General features: G+C 36.6%; 1 protein-coding gene across 3 annotated transcripts in view; it reads right to left on the bottom strand.

Moving 5' to 3' along the window:
- stau1 (staufen double-stranded RNA binding protein 1) overlaps window positions 1-12,841 on the bottom strand; it is a 30,738-nt gene extending 17,897 nt beyond the window's left edge. For 2 of the 3 annotated variants that reach the window (XM_067373191.1, XM_067373190.1), the window contains exons 1-11: window positions 9,059-9,177; window positions 8,794-8,974; window positions 5,495-5,645; window positions 5,182-5,353; window positions 4,733-4,828; window positions 4,347-4,559; window positions 2,802-2,945; window positions 2,485-2,631; window positions 2,099-2,174; window positions 1,627-1,949; window positions 1,411-1,533 (exon numbers count right to left, since the gene is read on the bottom strand). In XM_067373191.1, the coding sequence (XP_067229292.1) occupies window positions 1,411-1,533; window positions 1,627-1,949; window positions 2,099-2,174; window positions 2,485-2,631; window positions 2,802-2,945; window positions 4,347-4,559; window positions 4,733-4,828; window positions 5,182-5,353; window positions 5,495-5,645; window positions 8,794-8,974; window positions 9,059-9,172 (1,740 nt within the window). In that variant the 5' untranslated portion in view covers window positions 9,173-9,177. Of the gene's footprint in view, window positions 1-1,410; window positions 1,534-1,626; window positions 1,950-2,098; window positions 2,175-2,484; window positions 2,632-2,801; window positions 2,946-4,346; window positions 4,560-4,732; window positions 4,829-5,181; window positions 5,354-5,494; window positions 5,646-8,793; window positions 8,975-9,058; window positions 9,181-10,233 lie in introns of those variants that run through there. The other variant, XM_067373192.1, reaches the window with a different exon arrangement.
- Window positions 12,842-12,950: the final 109 nt, after the last annotated feature.

The following is a 12,950-nucleotide window of genomic DNA, read 5'->3' as shown; positions in this document are numbered from 1 at the left end:
TATTTGTGCCATGCGCTATTACGCATCTTCTGAAAGAGTAAGTAAAAGGAGCAGAAATAAGCGATAAAAGCATTGCTTATATAAACGTTGTAGTCTTTTGGAAGGGGGGAACAAGATTTTCTCAGCTTTTTGTTCAAAATGTTGCTTTTTTTTTAATGAAACATACCCACATTCAGGTGTTGATAAAAAAAGAACACATGAAGCTAGTACAAAAATCATAGGCTCTGTTTCTTTTGATATATTGAATGTTCAGATATTCATACAACAAAATATTCTGGGGGCCATGACATTTTTTTTGAAAATGATCAAAAAATGCTGGCTGGCAACTTAAAAAAAACTGCGGGTAGGGAAAGAGTTAATTTGCCTAAGCTAACTTGCGCTGCTCTTGGTAGATTTCGTTGGTCATTATGGTAATGATTCGGCTGCTAATGTGTGCATTGTCAGTAGATCACCCGGAAAAACTTTCCACTCCCATCGGGAGTGGAGTGCTTCTATGGGATGGCAGCCTCACAATAATTTGCCCTGTTTAGTAAATCTGACACGATATGTCTAAGGGGCTGTTTAAACGACAGTTTTCAACTAAAAACTGAAAACGTTTTATGCGTTTTGGAAAAGGATACCATTATCATCTCTGTGTAAACTACAAAAATGTGAATTTGTGGAAACAGTGACATCATGCGCATGCATATTACATGTGCAGTCTATTCGGTTGTTAAGTCTGACGTCACGTGGCAGCGCTTCCGGGTCCTAACGCTCTATCTCATACCACAAGAAAACAACAAATGGTGCTAATATACACACACGATGTGGTGTAATACTACAAAAAAATATATAATTATAACCTTTATCTCCATACTAAAATCCCAGATGGCCAGACAATGATTCATCTTTTATAAATCGTTAAAATATTAATATCTGTGACGCTGTGAGCACGGAGATTGTTGTGTTGACTGTAAGAATTTAAAATGTTTAACTTTTTTAAATGTTTGATGTTTATTATGAATAAATAGCGCTCATAAACGGCCGTCGATGGCATTCTCAAGTGAAACGAGTCAAGGCTTGGACCCAGAAACGGCGTTCCTTACATCATGACTTAACAAGCGGATAGGCCAACACTGTTTCTTGTTTCTTTACAAAGTGACATTGCCAACTACTGGCCTGGCATTACTAATACAGAATTTTTAGTCGTTTTCATGAGTTTGTGTGAACAGGGATGGTTTTGACAACATTATCATCTGTATGCAAAAGACGCAAAGGAAAACCTTTTTGTTTTTAGTACATAATTGTCATGTAAACGTATCCTTAACTTCCAATTTTGAACAATTTAATGTCTCCTTGCTGAATAAATGTATTAATTTAAAAAACAAACAAACAAACAACAAAAAAAAAAAAGGTTCAAATAATACTTACCATGTCATGGCAGGACTCCACATCCTTGCCGATGCCATGGCTGATGAGAGGGGGCTGAGAGGAACAGTTGATCAGAGACACAAACTCATTCTTGTTATTTTTGGGAAAGTCTTTATATTCAACCTGTGGCAAAAAAAACAAAAAAAAAACAAATACAGATTGGCTGAGCGACATCACTGGGGTGGATAAGTGTTCCTTTACTATTATTTTCAATACCTGTAATCCCTGTACAGTGGCCAGGTAGCTGAGCTGTTCAGATGGTCTGGTAAGGGGTCCGTGGGGTCTGTGTGCCAAGCTGTTTTTGGTCTTTAGTATACCCTCTGCGGTCGGAGACGTGCCAGCGTACAGCAGCTCATTGGCAATCATGGCCGTCACTGTGGCCTTGGCTGGGTTGGGGGCAGCTGTGCGACTGTAGTCTTTTGCATGGGGTCCCTGGTTGGCACCTACCGCCTGTGCCACCTCAGGCACCATGGGTAAAATGCCAGCAGGAAGCTGCTGATGGCTGAGAAAGGGAAGTCGGAAATCCTCCTCCTTATTGACTGTTTTGAGAAATGCAAGAGTCAATCGCAAGCAATAAATATTCATTAAAATGGACAATGAGCTTGTAATATGATACGAGGACCATGTACATATGACCACATACATACTGATGATAGCTGAATATGACAAATGACTAGACAACACATACCAAGACCAGCCTTCTCCACAGATCCCGGTTCAAAGAAGGTCACTTTTCGTCCATCTCCAGGTTTCTTAGCCGGTGCCTTTACAAAGACAAATGAAAATACTTTATAACTGTTTACACTAACACTTACAGCTTACACTGACACTCAAATGTTTCTGTTTGTGCTCCATGATGGAAAGAAAGTTGGAACAAGATGAAAATGATAAATCCAAGGAGCCCCAGATATGATGATCCCCTTGTCAAGGATCCCCTTCCAAATATATAGCAATTAAAAAAAAAAAAAAAATGTTTTTCCTGTATTAGAAAATGATTTCTGCTGGGTGATGAAATTATTAGGTGATAATTTGTTTAGGATGCAAATTAAATGTTGTTAATAAGCATACACTCACTTTCTCATCCGTTTTCAATGCCGGTTTGGGTGGTTGTGGCTGAGGCACTTTGAAGCCCAGAAGCTCCAGCATCTTCTCGGCTGCATTTCGCTTGGCCACTTTTTTACTAGGACCCATTCCCTCTGCATTCTGACCCGCAACTGACACCTGAGTGAGAGAAAAAAAAAAAAGAAAGCCATACAGAGGCACGTCTTTTTTCCGGGAACAGGTCGTAGATGAAAATGATGGCCCGAAGAACATGGCCTTCACACAAAATGTGCACTGAACTATTATAAAAAATGCTGAGTCAGAGAACAGAGTCTTCTCTGATGGAGTACCTGCATAACAAACTCCCGGCGTCGAGGCAGACCTCTCTCCGTCACTAAGGTGTACTCAGGCTCTTTTTCTTTCTTAGCCTGCTGGATTTGAGCCAGTCTGCTGATGGGGTTCATGCCCTGACCATACTCTGGACTGGTCTGCAGCTGAGAGTGGGTGCAAGATTCATTAAGAAAGAGAAATATATATATATATATATATATTGACACACTTTATACAATGTATACATTCAGAAAGACTTGATCAATGCATTAGATTAATGAGAATATGATGAAAGGGGCATTAATTTACTTTACTTAAAGGTGCAATGTGTTCATTTTAGGAGGATCTATTGAAAGAAATTCAATATAATATACATAACTATGTTTTCAGTGGTGTATAAAGACCTTACATAATGAACCGTTATGTTTTTATTACCTTAGAATGAGCCATTTCTATCTACATACACTGTGGAGTTCTTACATGGTAAGTCGCCATTTTGCGCCGACTTGTTTCTACAGTAGCCCTAAATGGACAAACTGCTCTACAGAGCGTGTTTGCTTGACTTGCTACTCTCTGATGTCTCAGACGATATTTTTGTCCTGTGTTGGCCACCGTATCTTGTCTATATTGCATATTCACCATTAGATGCTGCTATAATTTACACACTGCACCTCTAATTCAATGAACAGACAAAAACACACAGAATGGTATTTCAGTTAAACTTTACAAATTTGATATTTACACAAAGGAATTCACCCATATATAAAAGATTTTTTTCAAAATGAATAATTTCATTTTGGCAGCAACACATTAAATTGATCAAAAGTGACAATTATAATGCTAAAGATTTCTATTTCAAATAAATGCTGTTCGTTGGCATTTAATCAAAGAATCCTGAAATGTATCATAATTTCTACAAAAACATTAAGCAGCACAACTTAACACTTATAATAATATAAAAATGTTTCTTGAGCACCAAATGGGCATATTAGAATGATTTCTGAAGGATCATGTGACACTGAAGACTGGAATAATGACTGCTGAAAGTAATAAATTACAAATAGAAAACAGTTATTTTAAATAATAATAATTCACAATATTACAGTTTTATGGTATTTATCATCAAATAAATGCAGCCTTGGTGAGCATAAGAGACTTCTTTCAAAAAAAAAAAAATATCTTACTGACCCCAAACTTTTCATCAGTATATTAAATCACTAAAGACTATTTGTATGCAAAGAATTATCCATTAAGGCAAATTTTGGAATAAAATGAAGTAAAATGATCATTTGCGCTAATTGGCCAATCAAGCACAGTTATTGGCCAATTAAATAATCTCTGAATTAAATATAATAGCTTAAAAACATGATTAACTTCCCAGGCTGATATTCTGGTCTATAACTAGAAAAACACCCTCTAACTTGGTGCTTTAATTATTACATTAATGTTTAACATTTTAATAGGCAAATCAATTACTTTATTTAATATTTATTAGCAAAGATGTTTTTGAACAGAACAGCACTCTAGCCATCAAACTAACCCAGCCGGTCTAAGTCATCATCTACCTTAATAATGGACTTGCTTTTCTTTTTAATGCGTAGTGGTATCTTGTCTGCGACAGGTAGCTGAGGCAGTCTGCGGAGCTCCTCCAGCACAGCGATGGCAGCTAGCTTCTTGGCAATCTTCTTGCTTTTGCCCTCCCCCTCCCCTGAAAACTCACCCACTGTTACCCTCACTATGAAGCTCTTCATGTGAGGAGGCCCAGTCTCTTTTAGCACCTGTATACAGGGAGGAGAATGAAAGAACAGTGAACAATTTGCAGTTTGGAAATTACTGCCTTTCCACTGATATACAGAGACATGAATCTTCTACATGCAAGATTTTGCTAAATTATAATGCATGAAAGTATTTGCATATTTTTTAGCCTACGCATGATGGGATCATGACATACCTCGAAATTCACAGGCAAGTTGCGCTTCAGTGCTATCTCGAACACTTGGCTGATCTCGGATTTGTTAAGGTTTTCTTGTACTGGCTCTTCTTTCATCTACATGACAGGTATTTTAAGTCACGATTAAAACAAAATATATCAGACGAATGTATTTTGCTTGAATTTACTAGGTTCAAGAACTGAGAACAGCTCTTTTTGAAGAATAACTAATGCCGGGTACACACTAATGCCGGATTTTCAAAGTTGTCGGGTCGCTGTTCTTCTCACATTACATGACTGTCTGGGGTACCATTTAGTTGCTGTTTTGTGCACATTACATGACGGATTGACGACAGTAGGGCACACGTTACACAACATTTAAATAGGAAGAATCGCTGACAGCTCTTTCTGGTCTACAAATTACATTTCACATACAAAAACAAGAAAAAGTCATAAGTATGAATTCTCACCTCAGCCAGTTGCTGCATTATTGGCTCTTTCTGCAGGTATTTGATAGCTTTGGCCGCAGCATCGTGTTTGGCTGCTTGACGCGTGCGGCCCTTGCCTTGGAACTGTTGTCCACCGATAGACAGCTCCATGTGATACAGTACTGGCCCCACCGGAGGAAATGGGTAGTAATAACTGATCAAGAAAAATGTGAAATAGTATAGCATTATATTTTTCTGTAAAAACAAAAGATTAATCACTAGCTGTCTTAGTAAACATTTCTATTCTGCATCATTCGATAAGCACAAGGAATAGATTCAAATAAAAAGTGCATACTGTTGCATGGAGCGTGTGTAAGGGCCTGGTGCTCTGATGTTGTAGTTGAATGCTGGTCTCATCCCATGGTAGGCATCTATAGGCTTATAGATGGGCTTCTTGCCCAACTTCATACAAAGTGCATTAAGCTCCACAGTGTGGGTTATGTTATCTGCATGAGAAAAATGCATGTCAAATAATTGCTTGCACTGCTAACAATCATGGGGTTCAATCTATTACTGTGAAAACAGTAATATTGTGAAATATTTTTATAATTTAAAATACCGGTCCTCAATTTTAATACATTTTAAAATTTAATGGTTTCTGTGAATTTCCAGCAGCATTACAGTAATGATTCTAATATGCTGATTTAGTGGCAGAAACATTTCTTATTATTATCAAAGTTTAAAACAGTAGAGCTGCTTAATATTTTTGGTGAATAAGTTCAGAAGAATAGCATTTATTTGAAAGAAATCTTTTAAAACATTATAAATGTCTTTACTGTCACTTTTGATCAATTTTATGGAAAAAAAAAAAAAAAAACCCTCCTGATCCCAAGTATTTGAACTGTAAAATAATACTTTTTAATAAATGTAATTTGTTTTGTGAATTTTCGCCAACCATTACTATAATCCTTCAGAAATCATTCTAAAATGCTGATTTGGTGCTCAAGAAACATTTATTATTATCAGTGCTGAAAACAGCTGTACTTCTTAATATTTGTGTAAAAACTGTGATGCTTTTTTTCAGTATTCTTTGATAAATAGAATGTTCAGAAGAACAGCATTTATTTAAAAACAGAAGTCTTTTGTATCATTTTAAATATCTTTACTGTCACTTTTAATCAATTGAATGCATCCTGGCTGAATAAAAGTACTAATTTCTTTCACAAAAAAAAAAAAACAAAACAAAAAAAAAAACACTACAATATACTGCATATTACATCATAAAGACAGATTAACTCCAACAGATATATGTAGACATTTATTTGGAGTTTTAAAGAATAGTTCACACAAAAATGAAAAATCAACGATCATCTACTCACAGTACATTTGAAATCTCTAAAGCAAACCTGGAGAGCACTGCTCCAACACACCTGCCAGTAATTTCCAATTAATCCTGAATACCTTGGTTAGATGGTTCAGGTGTGTTTGATTAGGGTTAGAGCTCAACTCTAGACAACACAGAGCTGGCAAAGCTCAAATGCTCATATCATAAAAGAAGTCATATGGAGTTCTTTTATGATACCGAGCTCTCCAGCCCAATTCATGCAGGTTTTGACAATGTGAGGATGAGAGAATTTTCACTTTTGGGTGCTACTCTACAGAGCCCTGCACTTGACATGCAGGAAATTTGTGGCCACAAATTAACAATTCATTCCCATTACTTACAGGTGCTGGTCATATAATTAGAATATCATCAAAAAGTTGATTTATTTCAGTAATTCCATTCAAAACGTTAAACTTGTATATTATATTCATTCATTACTCACAGACTGATATATTTCAAATGTTTATTTCTTTTCATTTTGATGATTATAACTGACAACTAAGGAAAATCCCAAATCTCAGAAGATTAGAATATTACTTAAGACCAATACAAAGAAAGGATTTTTAGCAATCTTGGCCAACTGAAAAGTATGAACATGAAAAGTATGAGCATGTACAGCACTCAATACTTAGTTGGGGCTCCTTTTGCCTGAATTACTGCAGCAATGCGGTGTGGCATGGAGTCGATCAGTCTGTGGCACTGCTCAGGTGTTATGAGAGCCCAGGTTGCTCTGATAGTGGCCTTCAGCTCTTCTGCATTGTTGGGTCTGGCATATCGCATCTTCCTCTTCACAATACCCCATAGATTTTCTATGTGGTTAAGGTCAGGCGAGTTTGCTGGCCAATTAAGAACAGGGATACCATGGTCCTTAAATCAGGTACTGGTAGCTTTGGCACTGTGTGCAGGTGCCAAGTCCTGTTGGAAAATGAAATCTGCATCTCCATAAAGTTGGTCAAGCATGAAGTTCTCTAAAACTTCCTGGTATATAGCTGCGTTGACCTTGGACCTCAGAAAACACAGTGACTCTGGGACCCTGATTTCCAAAGGAAATGCAAAATTTACTTTCATCAGAGAACATAACTTTGGACCACTCAGCAGCAGTCCAGTCATTTTTGTCTTTAGCCAAGCGAGACACTTCTGACGCTGTCTGTTGTTCAAGAGTGGCTTGACACAAGGAATGCGACAGCTGAAACCCATGTTTTGCATACGTCTGTGCGTAGTGGTTCTTGAAGCACTGACTCCAGCTGTAGTCCACTCTTTGTGAATCTACTCCACATTTTTGAATGGGTTTTGTTTCACAATCCTCTCCAGGGTGCGGTTATCCCTAATGCTTGTACACTTTTTTTCTACCACATCTTTTCCTTCCCTTCTCCTCTCTATTAATGTGCTTGGACACAGAGCTCTGTGAACAGCCATCCTCTTTTGCAATGACCTTTTGTGTCTTGCCCTCCTTGTGCAAGGTGTCAATGGTCGTCTTTTGGGCAACTGTCAAGTCAGCAGTCTTCCCCATGACTGTGTAGCCTACAGAACTAGACTGAGAGACCATTTAAAGGCCTTTGCAGGTGTTTTGAGTTAATTAGCTGATTAGAGTGTGGCACCAGGTGTCTTCAATATTGAACCTTTTCACAATATTCTAATTTTCTGAGATACTGAATTTGGGATTTTCCTTAGTTGTCAGTTATAATCATCAAAATTAAAAGAAATAAACATTTGAAATATATCAGTCTGTGTGTAATGAATGAATATAATATACAAATTTCACTTTTTGAATGGAATTAGTGAAATCAACTTTTTGATGATATTCTAATTATATGACCAGCACCTGTACTAATACATCAGTACGTTTTACTAATTAAAATTGACTAAATCAGGTGCACAATATAGCAATTCGTTCCCATGTTTTACTAAATTGTGGCCACATTGTAATACTTTATTCCCTTGTTTTAGTTAAATCACTACGAGGGAATGAATTAGTACAATGTGGCCACTATTTCCTAAATCGAGGGATCAAATTATTATATCGTGCGCACAATTTAGCAAAATGAGGGAACGAATTCTTAATTCGTGGCCACGATATTATATTATATATATATATATAAATTATATTATATTATATTATATTATATTATATTATATTATATTATATTATATTATATTATATTATATTATATTATATTATATTATATTATATTATATATTTCATCTGCATGTCATGTGCAGGGCTCCGTACTACTACTATTGAGAAGATAAAAAATAAAAATTGGACGTACACTCTGAGCCCTTGTAGATTCCACCTGGGTTCTTGCCAGGGTGGCGGGGACTTCTGTGACTGGGTTTGGGGAGAGTAGTTTCGGCAAGGGCACATGATGCTGCTGAGTGCTGGGCTTTTTTGATACTGGTCCCCTCTGCATCCCAGTGCTGATCCCCCAGAGTTAACCGCACTGAGAAAATCTGACCAAGAAACACCATCAGAAAGTTCAGACAGGTGGGAAGAGTTTTGTGTGTTTGTGTATATATTAAAGCACCAAGTCTTACCTTGGAGTGGGCTGGTCCTTGTTCACTGAGTAGCTTGTATTCAGGTTGGATCTTATTGTAACGGGCTAACTCATTAACCAGACACATTGGGGTCTTCTCTTTAGGGTTTGCCATGTTAGATACTAAAATCAATAAATCAAAAGGAAACATTTTAAAACTGAAAATCCAAGAAAATAATTTTGCTATCAGGGCAAAACCAGGTACTTAAGTTTTTTGCATATGCATTAAAAAAGCATGAAAAATACATTACTATTCATAAATTTGGGGTTGATGGTAAGATGTTTTTAAAAGAAAAACTTTTATGCTCACCAAGGCTTCATTTATTTGATCAAAAATATATTGAAAACGCTATGTAATATTGTGAAATTGTTTTCTATATTAACATATTTTAAAATTTTAATTTATTCCTGTGATGGCAAAGCAGAATTTTCAGCATCATTATTCCAGTCTTCAATGTCACATGATTTTTTTAGACATCATTCTAATATGCTGATTCGGTGCTCAAAACATGCTGAAAACAGTTGTGCTGCTTAATATTTTGGTTTAATAGCAAGTCTTTGAACGAGGGGGCGGGCCAAACAATATTTTGAATTTGGACTGCAGTACCTATTTTGAACACTGGGTGTCATTCCTACATAGAGCCCCTTTAAAGAACAGCATTTATTTTAAAACAGAATTTTTTTGTAATATTATAAATGTCCCTACCCGACACACAAGCAGCCTTAACTACCCCTCCGGAGGACACACCCCTTGGACCTCCGAAGCAAAACCCCCATCCATTCACCAGGCGAACCAGGGGGGCCCACACTTAAGCCCGGGTTACTGTCCCAGCCAACTGGGCCACTGGTTACCTGAATTGGCTTCGGCCTTGACCTCCGGGGACCCTACTACTTTCACATTTGACACATTTTATGCATCCTACCTGAATAATAAGTATTAATTTATATTAAATAAAAACCTTACGAACCCCAAACTTTTGAACGGTAGTGTACATTTTTTTTCAGTATGCTTAAAAAGACATTTTTTAGACCATTCTTGTTAATGCAAAATGTTTTATCAAAATGTAATCTTGACAAAAACGTTTTTGAGAATTCCATGTGGGCCTGGGCTGACTGAAGAATTCAAATGTTCAGATTTTCAAGTTCTAAAAATGTGCAATGCACTTTATCACCCACCTGTGGGGTTGCAGAAGGGTGTGGCAGAGGCAGAAGGCAGGGCGGAGTTTCGTAATGGGTGACTGGCACTCTCTGAGGGTAAGGGAGCAGTGGCACAGGGAATGCTGAACCCGGGTTGGGGCGGGACCAGCTGTAAAGGGGCGGCACTGGGAGCAGGGTTGGCAGGCGCCTGGAACTGAAGCTGTGACATTCTGATTGGCTGTTAGGAAGATGGGTTGATTGAATGACCAGGTATAGACTTTGCAGTCAGGTAAGAAAAGAACTTAATTAAAGAAAGGAGTGTATGTGAAAGAGAAAGAACAAGACGAGTGGGTTTGTAGAATGAAGGATGACTGCAAAGCTCTACCTGCAAAGAGAAAAAATGAAGAGGATCAAGATTATCATAAGTTATCATAGCTATGTTATGCGTAATCAACCACAAGATCAATCCACATTTGCATTTCCAAAAAGTGAAATATCAGTGCTAAAGCAAATGAATGTTAATAAAGTATTTGGTAAGCCTAGATTTTAGGATCTGACTTTAAAGTAAATGAAAAGCTGCATCCTTACGCACACATGCATCTCGGCACTACTGTCTTTGCAAGTGTACATCTAGCCTATATTAGTAGTGAACATTCTGCGAACGAATCAGTGTTTTTGAACAATTTAAGTGAATGAATCGTTCTTGTTCACTTCTATGCACTACCACTTTTGATGGAATCCTGTTTTGTATAAAAGTGAATAAGACAAATGTAATTTCATATTGACTTAAGAAAACAAGAGGAAAAGACTAATAATATTACAGTGGCGCCTTGTCAAGATTTAGAAAGGCGATTGGTGTTCCAACAGCATAAACAAATTAATCTTATAGCAACAAAATTGATTTACAAAGGTTTTAAGAGTGCAAGTTAAGTGATTCAAGCTGAATTATTAGCAGAAGATTTTGAAGATTAGCTAATAGTCAGAAAAAAATCTATTTTTTGTCAGTTTATTGAACCTTTAGACAAAATATAATAAAATGTTTGCATATGTTTTTTGTTTTTGAATCATATTTGATACATCAGGCCTTTATGGCTCATTTAGTGTGATATTTTGAGAATATGGAAAAATACACCTTGCATTTATTTAGAGGAGAAAAAATATGCAATTTGGTGCAGTTGCGGTTATTTACATGGCCAAAAAGTAATATGAAACTCTAATACCCTACAGTGTAAATCAATTTTTATTACAGAGATTTTTTTATAACAAAGTGCTTACATTAAATGCATATATACAAATATTAGTTGTCACTCTATATCTCCCAATAACATGTCTTATTGAGAAGACATTTAAATCCTGAGATGTATGCTCAAAACATGTTTAATTTTGGTGGGCAAAACCTATAATGCAGTGCAATACACTGATGATTGACAGATGTACAAACAAATGTCCCTGAAAGGCCTGTCGTATCATATTTGATACATTTTAACATGAGGTTACTTTAGTCTAGTAAATATTCATCTTGAATATTACTAACAATATACAAGTTATTACTACATTTACTTCATAAAAATAATTTAAAGAACTGAAGGTGGGCATTTTTATAATTATACTAAACTAAAGGCCTTTTACTTGCTAAAAAGTATGAAATATCAATCAGAGGGCAAAAGGCATGTAGAAGACAAAGTTTTGATCATGTTGATAATTTAAAGGCCTTATAAAAATGCATGCATCAAATATGATGCTGTAGGCTTTATAGGGTTAAATGCAATTATGCCAAATATCAAGATGGGAAAACAGCATATTACAGTAACATGGCAACAAGCTCTTATTGGCTGACAATTCCTGGAAGCCTAATCAATAACATAAGAAGAAAAGACATCGCCCATGCAAAAAAAAGTTGACAAAATGACAATAGGGGTTAAAACATCTATTAACACTGTACAGTCAGGCACTGTCACTTAGATTAAACTGATATTTCATAAATTAACATTAGCACAGCTTGAATATAATTAGTATGTACATCTGACATACTACACTTTAGTATGCACTGTCTACTGATTTTAACATTTATTTTTAAAAAACGACCGCACAAGCTGGTGATATAAACAGGAAAAATAAATACTGTCTAATAATGTTTTTAATACATTTGTTTTTTAAGAAAAAAAACCGCACAAGCTGGTGATTTGAACAGAAAAATAAATATCAGCTGTCAAGGCTCCTCCTACCCCTGCACAGCTAAGAATTGAAGCCAGCCATATACACAAACACCCATTATATACATATATAACAAGCATGACATAACCAAATCAGCCCTGCTCGCATAATATTACATGTGAATTTCAGTGAAAAGCAGCTATGACAATATGCAATAAGATCCATTGATATGAATGGCTCGAGCTAACACACTAGCAGCTCGCGCATCTCCGCAAGCTCCGGCTGAATTAAGCTCACCTCGGTTATATCTCTCCCCGGTTGTGATTTACTCCATGAGTTACGATGTTAAAGCGTAGTGACAGTACGGTTTCGTCCTATTTTAAGGGGTTCTGGACTGGTTTAGTATGAAAAAACGGGGAAGAGGTAGAGAGGGTGAGTGTAGACAGGGCAAACACTAAAGAGAATAGCCCGTTTTTTCCGCCCCTGCCAGGAAATGACATCACGCCAGTCATTTGTGGGGTTAAAATTGTGAGGGTTTTTTAATAATGTTACTTTATTTAAATAAATATTCAGCCTTTTAATTATTTGCATTTAAAAAATAA

This window comes from Chanodichthys erythropterus, chromosome 21, assembly GCF_024489055.1.
Source record: "Chanodichthys erythropterus isolate Z2021 chromosome 21, ASM2448905v1, whole genome shotgun sequence".
In the NCBI taxonomy this organism is placed as follows: domain Eukaryota; kingdom Metazoa; phylum Chordata; class Actinopteri; order Cypriniformes; family Xenocyprididae; genus Chanodichthys; species Chanodichthys erythropterus.
Note: the sequence above shows the minus strand (reverse complement) of the source record. Positions and strands in the feature narration are given on the sequence as shown.